General features: G+C 41.9%; 1 protein-coding gene across 2 annotated transcripts in view; it reads right to left on the bottom strand.

The window, feature by feature from the left end:
• Positions 1–18361, bottom strand: part of LOC135557382 (serine/threonine-protein kinase MRCK beta-like) — a 143302-nt gene that overhangs the window by 26938 nt on the left and 98003 nt on the right. For both annotated transcript variants that reach the window (XM_064990602.1, XM_064990603.1), the window contains exons 19-28: positions 16706–16794; positions 13848–13927; positions 9258–9341; positions 8800–8880; positions 8601–8706; positions 8251–8387; positions 7701–7840; positions 7533–7614; positions 2157–2373; positions 1643–1705 (exon numbers count right to left, since the gene is read on the bottom strand). In XM_064990602.1, coding sequence (XP_064846674.1) covers positions 1643–1705; positions 2157–2373; positions 7533–7614; positions 7701–7840; positions 8251–8387; positions 8601–8706; positions 8800–8880; positions 9258–9341; positions 13848–13927; positions 16706–16794 — 1079 coding nt within the window. The remainder of the gene's footprint in view (positions 1–1642; positions 1706–2156; positions 2374–7532; positions 7615–7700; positions 7841–8250; positions 8388–8600; positions 8707–8799; positions 8881–9257; positions 9342–13847; positions 13928–16705; positions 16795–18361) is intronic.

Raw genomic sequence — 18361 nt, 5'->3', positions numbered from 1 at the left:
CGATGGGAGCTCTCACATATCTCTGTTTGATCCAGATAATGGAGCTGATGATCTGCACTATAGAGCATTTGTGAGATGTAAATGAACTCGGGTAGAAACAAATCCTGTGGTGGGTCCAAGATCCAGGACCAAAGTAACAGGTATTGTGACGTGCCAGTTGAGTGGAACTTTTTTGCCCGTTGTAAACAAGCTAGCTTGCTACTGTCATGCAGAATGAACATCTCGGCAAATTGCACCATGAAACTGTGATTTTCAGGTCTTGTGAAAGCACACCGTATATGGTCAAACTTTCACAACTGCTCCAGGAAACGGTTGTCAAACTATGAAAACGCCCAGGAAACCGTAACCATGCTATGGAATGTCATATGTGAAAACACCAAGAAAAACGGTACCATGGTATCGAATGTCAAACTGTGTAAACGGCCAGGAATCCGTACCATGGTATTGGATGTCATGTGAAAACACCAGGAAACCGTACCATGGTATGGAATGTCAAACTGTGTAAACACCCAAGAACCGTACCATGGTATCGGATGTCATATGTGAAATCACCAGGAATCCATACCATGGTATCGAATGTCATATGTGAAAACACCAGGAATCCGTACCATGGTATCGAATGTCATATGTGAAAACACCAGGAATCCGTACCATGGTATCGAATGTCATATGTGAAAATGGCCAGGAAGCCGTACCATGGTATGGAATGTCAAACTGTGTAAACACCCAAGAACCGTACCATGGTATCGGATGTCATATGTGAAATCACCAGGAATCCATACCATGGTATCGAATGTCATATGTGAAAACACCAGGAATCCGTACCATGGTATCGAATGTCATATGTGAAAACACCAGGAATCCATACCATGGTATCGAATGTCATATGTGAAAACACCAGGAATCCGTACCATGGTATGGAATGTCATATGTGAAAACACCAGGAATCCGTACCATGGTATCCAATGTCATATGTGAAAACACCAGGAAACCGTACAATGGTATGGGATGTCATATGTGAAAATGGCCAGGAAGCCGTACCATGGTATGGAATGTCATAAGTGAAAACACCAGGAACCCATACCATGGTATCGAATGTCAAACTGTGTAAACGCCCAAGAAACCGTACCAAGGTATCGAAAGTCATATGTGAAAACACCAGGAATCCATACCATGGTATCGAATGTCAAACTGTGAAAACACCAGGAATCCATACCATGGTATCGGATGTCATATGTGAAAACGGCCAGGAATCCGTACCAAGGTATTGGATGTCATATGTGAAAACGGCCAGGACACCGTACCAAGGTATTGGATGTCATATGTGAAAACGGCCAGGAAACAGTACCAAGGTATTGGATGTCATATGTGAAAACGGCCAGGACACCGTACCAAGGTATTGGATGTCATATGTGAAAACGGCCAGGAAACAGTACCAAGGTATTGGATGTCATATGTGAAAACGGCCAGGACACCGTACCAAGGTATTGGATGTCATATGTGAAAACGGCCAGGAAACCGTACCAAGGTACTGGATGTCACATGTGAAAACGGCCAGGAAACCGTACCAGGGTATTGTATGTCATACGTGAAAACGGCCTATGGGTGAATATGACCTGATGTCGTATAAGTATGTTCTTACCATCTCTGGTGACCTCCACTACAAACAGGCCTTCCTCTGTGCCCAGGGCGATACGCTCTCGATCTGCAGAGAGAAGAGCAGTCAGTCACACTTTCTCTGACACTCACACATTCTCTGCATAGACCTCTCTCTCCCTCGCTCTCTTTCCATTTTTCCTGCACACATTCTGGAACTAATATATCAATACATACCTTACATTTGTTTCTATGAAAAACGCATAAACAAAACCCACAAGAGATTGAACAAATATTTAACCCTTGAATATTGTTGTTTTGCCTGTTCCAGCTACTAAACTGTGTAAATGCTGTAATCAGAAGAAAAGATTTACACAAATGTCTTGCTGGTCACGAATGATAAGAGGCCCACTGTCCCTTACTCACTTATCATGGAGAGTGTGGTCTTGATGGCAGACAGTGACGAGTCGTATGCCTCGCACACACACAAAAACACACAGCGCAGTTGTATTGGTGAGACGTAAATGTCACATACAGTCTCCCCATTTCCTCCAACTCACCGACGATGGCGGCGGAGAGCATGGTCTTGATGGCGGGCAGTGACGAGTCGTAGGCCTCGTGCATGACGTGCACCACGCAGTTCCTGAGGCGGTTCTTGGCCAGGATGCTCTGAAGGCCCTCCAGGATGCCAACCCACTTCCTCTTCTCCGCCTCGCTCTCCGCCAGCACCAGTAGGGAGGCGGCGCACACTGGCGAGTTCAGCAGGGATGATGTCACCTGGGACAGAGGCGAGGGTTAATAATAACAGGAAGTGTCTTTGGGTCCTTCAATGGTGCATTTCCATACAGGACCCCAGTGTTTTACCCAAAAGGCTCAGACTTTTCTGTTTCCATCTACGTGGGCCGGAACCCGTTGTTTCACTGGGCCATGGCTCCGGAAAACCTGCTTTCACCTGGGGCAAAAGCCAGGTCACTGGTACTTTTTAGCTGGCATTTACAAAACAATGGCCAAGTTCAAACTTTAACACCTTCTGCATCCTTAAGACTGCTTTGTGAGAAGTTGTTGATTCTGCTCTCCCAAAGTTCAGTGTCACACTCCTAATGGACACAATTACACGACAGTTACTATTAACCTCTCTGAGCACGGAACCCGGTAGCGGACTGAAATTCCACAACATACGGTGATCGCTACATAAATAGTCATTAAACATTCATGAAAAAACAAGTGTCTCACATGTATCGAAAGCCTAGAATCTTACTAATCCAACTGCGTTGTCAGATTTAAAAAAGGATTTACTGCGAAAGAATACGATGTGATTATCTGAGTATAGAGCCCCATAAAAAACAACCATTCATCCAGCACAGGCGTAACAATCACAAACTGCATTAAAATAAATTGTCTTCCTTTGACGATCTTCGTCTGTTTGCAATTCCAATGCTCATTGTTACACAATGAATGATCTTTTGTTTGATAAAATCCGTTTTTATAGCCTAACACGAAACATTTTGTGAACCGCTTGTGTCGTGAATTCCGTCTCATTCCATTTTCGACGACACATTCCAGGTAAATAACCCACACAGAACGTGACTTTTCCAGTCATGTTTGGTTTCACTGCAATCAACTGGTTTGTTTGTAACACAATCAAACCCGATGGGTCATTTCGCAGGACGTATTGACTGAAAGAAACCGTTTTGAAGAAAGTAATGACAACATTGTGCACCAAAGATTTGCCCGCTGTTTCGTTGATTGAATGTATTTTAACCCAATGAACACTGACGGTCTTGAAATCTTGCTGGGTTGATAGCCAATGAGCTGAGGTAAACGGAAATAGGTAACGTTTATGTCTTAGAAGACCAACCCATGTAGTAAACTCCTGTGTAAAGACGGAAATTGAACATTCATACTAGAAGGAGCCGAGTTTGTGACGCACAGCCCTTTTTGGTAACGCGCATCTTCAGCTGTTTATATATCGAACATCATGGCGAATAAGTCAGGGAAAGCGAAATTAAGACGAGATATACGAATGTAGACAAAATTATAGAGGAAATTGATCGTGACAGTGAAACAGATCTTCTTTTAGATTCAGATTCAGCTAGCGACCATAGCTATGACTCCAAAATGGAAGCATATTTGTTGAACGGTGAGGACATAGAACTTACCAGTCCAAAACTAAGTTCTAAGTTTCTGCTAATGCAGTTGTTTGAAATTAATAGTATAAATATTATTTGTGATTCTTTTAAAAACATTTTATTTCCAATATATAAAAATGTAATGAAATGTGTAAAGTACACATTGGCTATGCGTATGTTTGTATGTATGTGAATGACCCATAGCCTATGTTTGTGTGTGTGTGTATATATTATATATAAAATGGAATGGAGTAGAATGTAACAGCAAACCCACACATCGCAACACAGCGACCATGCTTCTTCCTCTCAGTCGACATATTATGGATTAGAGGGAGCATGGTTGAGGTGCGTGTGTCTGCCGCTCCACCCCACCCCCACATGAAATAGCCTATTTGAGGCAGGCCCACTACAATGGCCAAAGTGAAATGGAACAGCACTTCATGTTCCCTGTACTCTATATATATATATATATATATATATATATATATATATATATATATATATATCTGTTGTCTCCGGCTCCACACCTCCCGGGCCATCTAGAGGTGTGAAGGCACTGACAAAGAAGCGGAGGAGGGGAAGTGTACCACCCGCTAACAGAGGGACAGAAGGGCGTTGGCACACTGTCCTAGAAGATGATGTGGAGCCACCTCAACCAACATATAGGCCGAAAAGGGAGCCAGGACCTCAGGTGAGTATGACTTACAGCCCCCTTCAGCTTTTTCAGCTGTTTTTCACCCAATCCGTTGTCGATTCGCTCGTGTCTAACACAAATAAGTATGGGGAGAAGAAGCAAGCAGGCAAAACAGTAGCACGGAAGCCCATATCCAAGTCAGACCTTTTCTGCTACCTTTCACTGGTCGTCTACATGGGGCTGGTGAAGCTGAAAAGCCTGAGGGACTACTGGAAAACGTCATCTCTCTACCAACTGTCTTTCCCCATGACTGTTATGTCCTGCAAAAGGTTTCTGGTTCTCTCACATACGCTTCACATCAGTGACCCAAAGGTTGATGAAGCGAATGACAAGAGAGGCACAGCAACGTTTGATAGACTGTGCAAAATAAAACCTCTCTACTACAACACTGTTGAGGCCTGCAAAACCTACTTTCAGCCAGCCCAGAATGTGTCAATAGATGAGAGGATGGTAGCCTCAAAGGCCAGAATTGGCCTCAAACAATACATGAGAAACAAACCAACCAAGTGGGGTTACAAGCTGTTTGTGTTGGCTGATTCTGTGTGTGCCTACACATGCAATGTTTTTGTCTATGCGGGGAAGAACAGTTTTGCTACCGGTAAGGGACTTAGCTATGACTCTGTAATGGAGTTATTGGATTTTCAACTGCTAGGGAAAGGCTACAAACTGTTTGTGGATAACTTCTACACAAGCCCTACCCTGTTTGCAGACCTTAGGAAGCGGGAAGTGTGGGCTTGTGGCACCATTCGTACCAACAGGGTGGGCTCTCCGAAGACGAAGGTGAACGACATGCCTAAGCAGGCTGAGCGGGGGACCATGCGATGGATCCGTGAAGATGGCCTGCTGTTTGTAAAGTGGATGGATACCAGAGAGGTGGTGATGTGCACAACAATCCACAAGTCCTTCAATGGGGATCATGTTGTCAGGCGTGTGAAGGACGGTGCCGGGGCATGGACCACCAAAAATGTCCCCATTCCAGCTGCAGTAAAGGACTACAACAAGAGCATGGAGGTGTGGACCTATCAAATGCGCTGATAGGCTATTACAATGTTCTCCATAAGACAATGAAATGGTACAATACGTTCTTCTATCATTTCATCGATATTGCTGTGGTGAATGCATTCATCCTACACAAGGAAATGGCTAAGAGCTTTGGAAGGCCCTTCCTCTCACACAAAGCCTTCAGAGAACTGCTCATCAAGGAGCTTGCTGGCTGCAGCACCACTGCACCACGTTCTACCTACTCTACCTCTGTCCCTTCTGTTCCTGCCACAAGTGTTCATCTGCCCAAATTTATTTCTGCAGGTATGGATGTGCCTCAGGGCCAAAAGGGCACAGCATGGAGGCGTCGCTATGTGTTCTTTGCAAGATGAAGTCCCCGATCACCTGCACCACATGCTTGGTGACGGCACCAGGCATCAGCAGCACAATATTGTGTAGAGCTTTGGCAAAGTGGGTGGGGTTATATTCTTCCGGTTTGGCTCTGTCCGGGGGTCTCATCGGATGGGGCCACAGTGTCTCCTGACCCTTCCTGTCTCAGCCTCCAGTATTTATGCTGCAGTAGTTTGTGTCAGGGGGCTAGGGTCAGTTTGTTATACCTGGAGTACTTCTTCTGTCTTATCCGGTGTCCTGTGTGAATTTAAGTATGCTCTCTCTAATTCTCTTCTCTCTCTCGGAGGAGGACCTGAGCCCTAGGACCATGCCTCAGGAATACCTGGCATGACGACTCCTTGCTGTCCCCAGTCCACCTGGCCTTGCTGCTGTTCCAGTTTCAACTGTTCTGCCTGCGGCTATGGAACCCTGAACTGTTCATATTTATTATTGAGGTGCTGTCCTGTTGCACCCTCTACAACTACTGTGATTATTATTATTTGACCCTGCTGGCCATCTATGAACGTTTGAAAATCTTGGCCATGTTCTGTTATAATCTCCACCCAGCACAACCAGAAGAGGACTGGCCACCCCTCATAACCTGGTTCCTGTCTAGGTTTCTTCCTAGGTTTTGGCCTTTCTAGGGAGTTTTTCCGAGCCACTGTGCTTCTACACCTGCATTGCTTGCTGATTGGGGTTTTATGCTGGGTTTCTGTACAGCACTTTGAGATATTAGCTGATGTACAAAGGGCTATATAAATAAATTTGATTTGATAGAGGACTGAGGGTCTTCCAAATATTGAAAGTGTGTAAATAGTTTACCCATGTTATTTTGTAAATTTATATATTTTTTTCCTAATATTTTTTTCTCAATTTTTTGGGGTGTGTTTGTGTTAGAATACACCCCCCACTTGGGTACATTTGGGCTACTTGTGTGGGACACCTGGGTGACTTCATGATAAATGTCATGTAGCACACTCATTTTGGAAGTTATCATTCTGAAACTTTGCACAAGTACTGTTGCCCTCTTATGTTTTTCACTGAAATTGTCCCTATCATCCTATCTGAATGTTTGTTTTATCTTGTTCATTTTAAAGATGATGAAACAAAAATAAAAACGTATGTTTTTTTTCCATTGTATTACCTAAACCAGATATATTGTTATATTCTCCTACATTCAATTCACATTTACACAAACGTCAGAGAGTCTTCTTTCAAATGGTACCAAGAATATGCATATCCTTGGTTCTGTGCCTGAGCTACAGGCTGTTAGATTTGGGTATGTCTTCAGGCGGAAAATGAAAAAAGTAGGGGGTAGCTCAACAAACACTGGCAACACACTGGTGTGGCGGTAAAGTCTCCATGGAAATGCCGCAGGAAACTGCTATATAAACCCATGTTTAATTACTCTTATTTCAATTTTGTTTGCATTGACTTTGACATATGAAACACCCCATATTAACAGTAGATTAGAGTGAAATGATAGAGTAATCAATCTAATAACATTCACAAGAAGGATAGTGTGTTATGATACACTTATTACGTGTATGATTCAATACAACGCTCCATAGTAACGTTACAACATCCTTCAGAACGTGTTACAGGTATGACTTCACTTAGAGATTGTTTATTGGGTTTTCTCCGATAGGAAACATCATCCCATAGTAGGAATATATTATAAAAAGGGTCAATATAATAACTATAGACATACAGCATTTCACATGCTGCAGTAAGAAGATTACCCTGAATATGCAGGGGACGTCTTTTCGGGTGGCGTGGATGACGTCTGAGGCCAGGACAGAGCTGACGGAAAACTCCTCATCCCTGTGGACATACGCAGAACACAGTGTTACACACACACACACACACACACACCCACCCCGCCCCACACACACACACACAGATCCTACCTGAGGTCCAGGACCTGACTGGTCACCACGCCTGGCTGGGTGGACTTGCCCTCAGGCACCTCGTACAGGAAGAGTCTACAGTCACACACCACAGCGTATGCCCGTTGCCAGCCCTTCTTTACCCCCGTGGGCTTGGGGATCTGACGGAGAGGGGAGCAGCAACCTTTCAATTGAGGTCGGTTTATGTTGTTCAATTCCAATACACGCTACAGTTCCCATCTTGTTAAGCTGAACAGAATGAGATGTTTTGATTGTTAACTCCCAATGACACAACGACTAGGTTCCAGTTTAACACCGTTCACTTCACAGTATCTCCACAGTACATAGGTGCCACTCAGGCCCGGTCCAACAACAAGGGAAACGTCTGCACAGGCACACTAATAACAGAGTGAAAGCACCATAATAAGTATAGGGATACTTAAAACATGAAATTAACATGAATTACATCAGATACAACATACAAAAATGATAGTAGTGAATTATCATGTAACTGAATTTCGCACATCATGCGGCCAGACTGCATGTTCATAACCTTTCACTAGGTGCTCACCCTGACGAAGCCCTTGTAGGCGGTGCCGATGCCCCTCTGTACGTCGATGCCCAGTGGCCTCTTGGCCTGCTCGGGGGGGATGGGGCACACCAGGGGGGCGTTGTCCTTACAGGACACGTGGCAAATGAAGGAGCACACTGGCGAGATCGAGGGAGAGAGAGAATTGGTTTACGAGGATACATGCAGTACAATGGCGAGCTGCACTATCAGATCTGCTGTTTATTTAAAACGTTAGTTTGTTTACTCAGTGTGTGTTTGCCGGAAAAAAATGCTACCCATAGTTTCCTCAGTCCCCCAACTCACCGAGAATGGCGGAGGAGAGTGTGGTCGTTCGTGTGTATCAAACCTACCTTCGCAGGCGTAGCCCTGGCGGAAGAGGCCCACCATCAAAGAGCTACAGTGGGTGCACTGGGTGGGGCTGGAGAAGGTCTTGATGCTCAGATGGTGAGCTTTGGGCTGCGGGCAAACACACAAGAAGAGAGAGATAACAATACATAGCCAAGCATTACAGACTACCTGACAGCGTGTGTGTGTGTGGCCAGGTGGTACCTTTGGTGCGGTCAGCAGCGATGTCAGATAGACAGGGGACGGGACAGCAGGGGCAGCAGCAGGTGGCTTGGGGACTGGCTCCTGTGAGAGAGAGAGGGGTCAAAGTTCACAAGTCAGCAGGTCAGACTGGAAAAAGGATAGAGCTGAGTCATGTTCATAAGGCACCAAATGGAAGATAATTTACTGAAACAGGGAGGGACTACATTGAGTGGCCCAATAAGAAACACAATTTTCTTTTGCATACCCCTAATGAAAATACCTCTGGTTCTACACTGTGAAACTGAACTACGCTTTACTGGGAAAAGATAGTCATTCAATGAGCTACATTCAGGATTAAGGTCAAATGTTAATTCTAGAAATGTATTTCATTAATTGACTGGAAAAGTGACTATGAAGAAAGGATGTATGGGAGGAATGTGCACCGGGACGTAAGTGTGTGTGAGAGACAGGACACTCACATCCTGTTCGGATGCTACAGAGATTGACGAGGAGAGGACGTCGGACTTCTGGGGCGTGGAGTCAATTTCGCTGACAGAGCTGCTCTGGAGGAGGGAGAGGAATGACAGGACAAGTAAGTGTGTGTGTCTGTGTACTGGGCGGGTGGTACTAATTTCCAGTGTCTCAATGCTTGTGTTGTGTCCAGACGTGTTCCTCTCCTCAAATACTTGTGTACTAACTAGTGTTTTGATAAATGAGTATCAGTATCTGAGGCGAGGAACACAATCTCAACAACACCTGCACCAACTCACACACATAAGAATGGTCAACGCTAATAGTATTTGACCATCATGAAGGCATACTAGGGACATGTACGGAGTTCATGTGGTTTTGTGAATAAAACTAAAATACATCAGCCCATATTTACAATGCCTTCAGAAAATATTCACACCTCCTGACTTATTCCACATTTTATTGTGTTACAGCCTGAATTAAAAGTGGATTAAATTGCTTTTTTTGTCACATATACACACACAAAAACCCATAATGACTAAGTGAAAACTTGTTTTAAGAACCTTGTTAATATATTTAAAATTAAATCTATAATTGTTTATTTACCAAAGTATTTACACCCCTGAGTCAATACATGTTAGAATCGCCTTTGGCAATGATTACAGCTGTGAGTCTTTCTGGGTAATTCTCTAAGAGCTTTGTACACATGGAGGGTACAATATTTGAACATTATTATTTACTAAATTCTTCAAGCTCTGAAGTTGGTTGTTAATCATCGCTAGACAGCCATTTTCAAGTCTTGCCATAGATTTTCCTGCTGATTTAAGTCTAAACTGTAACTAGGCTACTCAGGGACATTTAACGCCGTCTTGGTAAGCAACTACAGTGTATATTTGGCCTTGTGTTTTAGATTGTCTGCTGAAAGGTGAATGTCTCCCAGTGCCAGTTGGAAAGCAGATTGAACCAGGTTTTCCTCTAGGATTTTGCCTGTGCTTAACTCTATTCTGTTTCTTTTTACCAAAAAAAAGTAATTGCCAATGACAAGAATACCCATAACATGATGCAGCCACCACCATGCTTGAAAATACGAAGAGTGGTACTCAGTGACACAATCCTTTGTATTCAGGACAAAGTACATTTCTTTGTCACATGTTTTGTTGCAGTTTTACTTTATTGGCTTATTTTTATTTACAAGTCAGTTAAGAACTAATTTTACAATGACGGCCTACCCCGGCCACACCCTCACCCTAAACAGAAGACGCTGGGCCAATTGTGCGCCACCCTATGGAACACGATCATGACCGGTTGTGATATAGCCCAGGATCGAACCAGGGTCTGTAGTGATGTCTTTAGCACTGAGAAGCAGTGCCTTAGACCGCAACGCGCCACTCGGGAGTCCTTGAAAATACCTTTATTGCTAACCAGATGCATGTTTTGGAATATTTGTATTCTTTACAGGCTTCCTTCTTTTCCCCCTCTGTCATTTATGTTGGTATTGTGAAGTAACTACAATGCTGTTGTGGATCTATCCTCAGTTTTCTCCCATCACAGCTATTAAAAGTCACAATTGACCTTCGGATGAAATCCCTGAGCGCTTTCCTTCCTCTCTGGCAACTGAGTTAGGAAGGACGTCTGTATCTTTGTAGTGACTGGGTGTATTGATACACCAAATAAAATGTAATTAATAACTTCACCGTGCTCAAAGGATTATTCAATGTCTGCTTTTCTACATTTTTTTTACCCATCTACCAATAGGTGCCCTCCTTTGTGAGGCTTTGGAAAACCTCCCTGGTCTTCGGATGAATCGGTTTAAATTTCACTGCTCAACTGAGGGACCTTACAGATAATTGTATGTGTGGGGAACAGAGATGAGGTAGTTATTTAAAAATCATTTTAAACACTATTATTGCACACAGAGTCCATGCAACTTATTATATGACTTGTTAAGCACATTGTTACTACTGAACTTATTTACAAAGAGGTTGAATACTAATTGACTTAAGACATTTGAGCTTTCCATTTCTTATTAATTTGTAAAATTTGTGACACATTCCATGTTAAATTCAGGTTGTAACACAACAAAATGCGGAATAAGTAAAGGGGTGTGAATACTTTGAAGGCTCTGGATTGTCTAAAACATAAGTATACTGTATTATACACACGTCATCATACACTATTTTGATGTCGATCTACTAATCTGTGGGAAACCTTCAGTATACGGCCCACTTCAGAGTCTAACGGTGAGTACGTTTAACATTGAACACACAATATTAAACTGCTTATGGCAGAAGGCCACGTATGGCATTAGTCATGTAAACGCCTTACTCTGCTTATCTTAATTGGCGTAATGTCATAATCGAGGTAAGCATACGCCGATTAAAACACCTGGTTTTCTGAGCAATCTTTCAAATTATTAGGACATGTAAACAGCTTCATCTGTGTTCCAGTTGTGTATTTGTGAAAACTGAAAGAATGCATCATTGTTTTAAAACTAACTTTATATGTCCGAACTCATAGTCTTTGCAAAAATAACGTGGTCACTGTGGTAGAACGTTCATTTTGAGTGCCGATTTTTTTATCAAAAGTTCCATAAGGTTGCCTGATTTCAGATGCAAACATGATTATTAGGGAAATGGTTATTTTTGCAAAGCATTTAAACACTTTAAAGGAAATACTATATTGACCTGACTATACACAATAATTGCACGTAACCATGGTCAATTTAACCACAGAGCGTATCAACTGAAACGTTATGTAGTCTACATTGAACACGTATAGCCTAACAGTGTCACAGATAAGGTTTTGACTTTTGAAAAAAGATTGGCAAGATTAGGAGAAATCATGGAGGTATCTGACGCTAATCACTTTTTAATGAAAGTAAAATGAAAGGCAGGTTAAATATCTTCCCACTCATTCACTGACTAAAGACACAGTGAAAAGGTCCTGCTCATCTCAGTGTGCTGCTGTAGGGTTTTATTCCCTTTGACTCGTCGTTAGTTGTGGAGGAAGATAAAAGTATGCTAATAGTTAACAGGGTTTTGTGAGGTGATTGGCTACACCACTGAGGAGTTATGACTGGCATTAGCGGTATTAGCCGTTAGAGGGCCGGCTAATGCTAACGGTGGGGATTCTGATAAGGAAGCACGTTCTAGAGGAGCAGCTCAGTAACCTTTTAGTGCCCAACACATGCTATGCAGGTTTAGGGGGAGGTTTACTAGGGGAGAAGAGTGCCACCAGCTATGAAAAGGTCTATTTTAGCATAACATCCTTCTAGCTAAATTAGCATTAGCCAAAACCTGTGCTAATCACAAGTTATTTTATTTCACTAAACGTGTAGCAGCGAACCTGTTCACAATATTAACAATAGAAATACTAGGAAAAGTGCAAACTATAAGAGTATGCACACTACTATATGAGACAAGACAGGAGCATTAGTCCATATTAGCATGCTACTGGATAACGGCTAATTGCTTAAAAATAGGGCAACACACCAGGAGGAAGCTCAATGCTTTCCTCCCGACTTTTTTATACGCTGGCAGCACAACCCCTCGGGTTAGGGGTTAACTGTGAGAAAAAGGGGTAAGGAGCTTTGAGCAGCAAACATACTTCATATGCAGACGAGGAAGAGACCGAGTCCTTTTTTGGAATGGTGACACACGAGACGGACCAAAAAAATAAAAAGCACAGGTTTTTCGGGGGTTTATTTTACAAAGAAAATAACACAAGGGGGTCAAGAGTTGACAAGGTAATTTACCAGGGTTTACTGCGAGAACATAATTAGACCATCGTTTCCGATGGTTTATCCTGTGTCAATTTATGACCCTAAGAGACTAGAAGGAACAGAGACAAAATAAGTTTCCTCTGAACAAACACTTAAATCAGGGTTTCTGGGGCCTTTAAGCTGACCTGGTGTGACTTCGATGCTGACTAAACCATTTTTTTTTTACAAACTTGAGGCAGCCAGGCGGTGAAAAAAACCCTAGTTCACGTTTGCGTTGAGATGAAAATGAGGGGAAACAGTTCAACCAAACTAGCTACTCTCTCGTTAAGTTCAGGTCACGGCCAGCTTTCTTGTACCCCTACTCTCTCCGGTGCAGTTCCTCCCTTTCATGACTGACTTTCACTGCAGATCCTGTCCAAACCGTGGTGGCTGCATCGGCTTACCATATGCTGATGGGTAACATAACACCGATGTATTCTGTGGGTCAGGAAGTATGATACCGTTCGCGTCCCCCTCCGCGCTATTGAAGTCCTTTGAGGTGATGAGGTGATTGAGCACATCAGAGGGCTTGGTGATACGAACTCCGGGGCTTGGCACTCTCACATGTTGAACTGTGTGTCTCTCAATCACTGCATCTAAGGATTTTAGTGTGTGTGTAAATGTGTTTGACAATGCGAGTGTGACAACAGCGCCAGCCAGTCTGTCTGTGTGTGTGTGTATCTGTTTATGTTTGTGTGCCAAGTCTCCCACCCTTTGAAATATCTTTATCAACTCCCACCGGCCTGTCACCACCAATACACACAGAGGCGGCGAGACAGTGGCTATTAAGGCTTGTTACGGACATGTGATGGAGAGAGACGTGCAGAGAGACACTCACTCTGAACGTCAGGTCATGGGCCAGGGGAGAGGTGTTGAAGTACTCGAAAATTGAGTCCTGGAAATCAGGCAGTTTCATCCCTGTGTTTAGAAGAGAAGGACAGTCAGCTATTATGTTCATAGCCTGCATTTAAACAATTGTAGAGAGGAATACTGTTCATATTTGTACAGTTGAAGGAAAACATGTAACTGACATAACTAGAGAATGAAATGTAATGTTCTGTTTATAACTGAGAGGTTAGAAGTTATGGATGTATGTGCATCTCCTATGATCAAATAAAACCTTATTCTAAACCTGTACGACCAATACAATCATACAACATTATATGAAGTATAGTATACCAAATACTGTTTATATTAGTCCAGATCAAGAGAAGCTAACAACCTAGAGAACCTTCAGAATGTATTCACACCCCTCGACTTCTTCCACAATATGTTGTGTTACAGTCTGATTAAAAAAATAGATTAAATTGAGATTTTTCTTTTTTCACTGGCATATATATATATATATATAAGCTGAAATGTCTTGAGTCAATAAGTATTTAACCCATTTGTTAATTATGGCACGCCTAAATAAGTTGAGGAGTAAACATTTGCAAAACTTCTCTAGGGTAGGGGGCAGCATTTGGAATTTTGGATGAAAAGCATGCCCAAATTAAACTGCCTTCTGCCCAGGATATGCATATAATTAGTATATTTGGATAGAAAACACTAAAGTTTCCAAAACTGTTAAAATAATGTCTGTGAGTATAACATAACTGATTTGGCAGGCGAAAACCTGAGAAATCCATTCAGGAAGTAGGATTTTTGTTTATTTGTAGTTTTCTATTCAATGCTATTACAGTATCCATTGACATTGAAAAATGAGGGAGTAAGAGCAGTCTGAATGAGTGGACCCTGCCGTGTCACAGAGCTTTTTCATACGCGGGACCAGAGAGTGCCTTTCTTGTTTACCTTTTATCTTAACAACGTTATTGTTCGGTTGAAATATTATCGATTATTTAGCCTAAAAACAACCTGAGGTTTGAATATAAACATTGTTTACATGTTTCTATGAACTTTACGGATACAATTTGGATTTTGTGACTGCGTTTGAGCCTGCGGATTACTGAAGAAAACGGAGGTTTTCGGATATAAAGAGAAACTTTATCGAATAAAAGGAACAATTATTGAATACATGAATGTCTTCTGAGTGCAACCATATGAAGATCAAAGGTAAGTGATTCATTTAATCTCTATGTCTGACTTGTGAAACTCTTCTAATTGGCTGGTTACTGTTTGTAATGATTTGTCTGCTGGGTTATGTTCTCAAATAATTGTAAGGTATGATTTCGCCGTAAAGCATTTTTAAATCTGACACCGTTGTTGGATTCACAAGAAGTTAATCTTTAAACCTAATGTTTAATAGTTGTATCTTTTCTGAATTGTTATAATGAGTATTTCTGTATTTGAATTTGGCACTCTACAATCTCACTGGATGTTGGCCAGGTGGGACGCTAGCGTCCCACATACCCTAGAGAGGTTAAGCATGCGTTCCAGTTTGCAACAAGGCACTAAAATAACACTGCGGCAAAGGAATTCACTTTTTGTTCTGAATAACAAATGTGTGTAGCAAATCCAATACAACATATTACTGAGTACCATCTACATATTTTCAAGCATAGTGGTGGCTGCATCAGGTTATGGATATGCTTGTAATCGTTAAGGACTGGGGAGTTTTTCAGGATACAAAATACACGGAATATAGTTAAGCTGGGGGCAAAATCCTAGAGGAAAACCTGGCGCAGTCTGCTTTCCACCAGGCACTGGGAGATTAATTCACCTTTCAGCAGGACAATAACCTAAAACACAAGGCCAAATCTACACTGGAGATGCTTACCAAGAAGACACTGAATGTTCCTAAGTGGCTAAGTTACAGTTCTAACTTAAATATTCTTGAAAATCTCTGGTAAGACCTGAAAATGTTTGTCGAGCAATGATCAATAACCAATGTGACAGAGCTTGAATAATTTTGAAAAGTATAATGGTTAAATGTTGCACAATCCAGGTGTGGAAAGCTCTTAGAGAGACTTACCCAGAAAAACTCACAGCTGTAAATGCGCGATGGCAAAGAGCAGCACAGGCAAGATACAGTAGATGGTATCGAGCACAGCACACACACACGAGATGAGCATGCAAACAAAGTGGCATAGTTAAAGTGGCTAGTAATACATGTATCACTAGCCACTAACTATGCCACTTTGTTTGCATGCTCATCTCATATGTATATACTGTACTCGATACCATCTACTGTATCTTGCCTGTGCTGCTCTGTGCCACCGCTCATTCATATATCTTTATGTACATATTCTTTATCCCCTTACACTGTGTATAAGACAGTAGTTTTGGAATTGTTAGTTAGATTACTTGTTGGTTATTACTGCATTGTCGGAACTAGAAGCACAAGCATTTCGCTACACTCGCATTAACATCTGCTAACCATGTGTATGTGACAAATAAAATTTGATTTGATTTGACTCAGGGGTGTGAATACTTATGTAAATTAGATATTTCTGTATTTGATTTTCAATACATTTGCAAACATTTATTAAAACGGGTTTTCACTTTATCATTATGGGGTATTGTTTGTAGAGGGATAGAAAAAAATCAATTTAATACATTTTGAATTCAGGCTGTAAAACAACAAAATGTGGAAAAAGTCAAAGGGTATGAATACTTTTTGTTGGCAATGTATTTGGTGGGTGGTGGCATATGCCAGGGACAGTTTAAGGGTAATGCATGGATGGCCAGAGGTTAGGTTCAGGGTTAGAGCATGGTTGGCCAGAGGTTAGGTTCAGGGTTAGAGCATGGTTGGCCAACCTTTGACCGAGCGGCTCTCCAAGTCCTTCTTCATGCTCTCCAGCTGCTCTGCCATCTCCCTGCTCCTGGACTCGGAATCCTTTAGTTTGCTGTGTGAGAGATTGAAAGAGTGTGTGTGTCATGAGGGGAGAGAAAAAAAGACATGGTTTCTATGTCATCCTTCTCATGGCGTTCAAATGTGAAAGAAGATCAGTCATGCTTACTTATTCAAAATAACACTACATCTTCGCATAGATCAACATCTAGCTACCTTGCATTAGATCTTTCACGTTTGACCCTTGAGAAGATACATGTGTCTCCACATCCCTTGAAAGGTCAAATGCCTGGAGCCAACCATGCGGGGTGGTAATGTGTGTTGTGTATATATGTGGGGTTAGTTTCAGGGTTAAGGTTGAAGTGAGGTTGAAATTCTTCTTATTTTTTTAAATAAATACAGTACCAGTCAATAGATGGATAGACCTACTTATTCTAGAGTTTTTCATTATTTTGACTATTTTCTACATTGTAACAGTGAAGACATCAACATTCTGAAATAACACATATGGAATCATGTTGTAAACGAAAGTGTTAAACATAAAAATATATTTTATATTTGAGTTTCTTCAAAGCAGAATATAGCCCTATTTGGTAAAAGACCAAGCCCATATTATCGCAAGAACAGCTCAAATACGCAAAGAGAAACGACAGTCCATCATTACTTTAAGATCAGTCAATATGGAAAAGTTCAATTTTCTTCAAGTGCAGTCGCAAAAACTATCAAGTATTATGATGAAACTGTCTCTCATGAGGACCACCACAGGAAGACCCAGAGTTACCTCTGCAGCGGAGGATGAGTTCATTAGAGTCAACTGAACCTCAGATTGCAGCCCAAATAAATGCTTCACAGAGTTCAAGTAACAGACACATCTCAACATCAACTGTTCAGAGGACTGTGTGAATCAGGTCTTCTTGGTCAAATTGCTGCAATGAGACCACTACTGAAGGACACCAATAAGAAGAGACGACTTGCTTGGCCCAAGAAACACAAGCAATGGACATTAGACCGGTGGAAATCGGTCCTTTGGTCTGATGACCTGGCCTCCACAATCACCCGACCTCAACCCCAATTTGATATGGTTTGGGATGAGTTGGACCGTAGAGTGAAGGAAAAGCAGCCAACAAGTGCTCAGCAAATTTAGTAACTCCTTCAACACTTTTTGCAAAGCATTCCAGGTCAAACTGGTTGAGATAATGCCAAGTGTGCAAAGCTGTCATCAAGGCAAAGGGTGGCTACTTTGAAGAAACTCAAATATTTTGTTTAACACGGTCACTACATGATTCCATATGTGTTATTTCATAGTTTTGATGTCTTCACTATTATTCAACAATGTAGACAATAGTAAAAAGAAAGAAAATCTCAAATGACTAGGTGTGTCCAAACGTTTGTGTGGTGCCGTATATTAACTTCATATGTGACTCGTTTCAGGAAAGTAGGTCTATGTCACGTGTCACGACTGCATTTGAATATAAACTTTTTTTAAATCAAAATGTGTTTTTGGCAGAAATGACTACTGGAACATGTGAACTTTTATGTGCCTTAATAACAAACGTGTTTGCCACCTGTAAATCCGAATAAAATTGTTAAATTACGAGCCAAGTTGGTTTAGCCACAGAAAA

This window comes from Oncorhynchus masou, chromosome 16, assembly GCF_036934945.1.
Source record: "Oncorhynchus masou masou isolate Uvic2021 chromosome 16, UVic_Omas_1.1, whole genome shotgun sequence".
Lineage (NCBI taxonomy): Eukaryota > Metazoa > Chordata > Actinopteri > Salmoniformes > Salmonidae > Oncorhynchus > Oncorhynchus masou.
The sequence above is the reverse complement of the archived record's forward strand: the minus strand, read 5'-3'. Positions and strand labels throughout refer to the sequence as shown.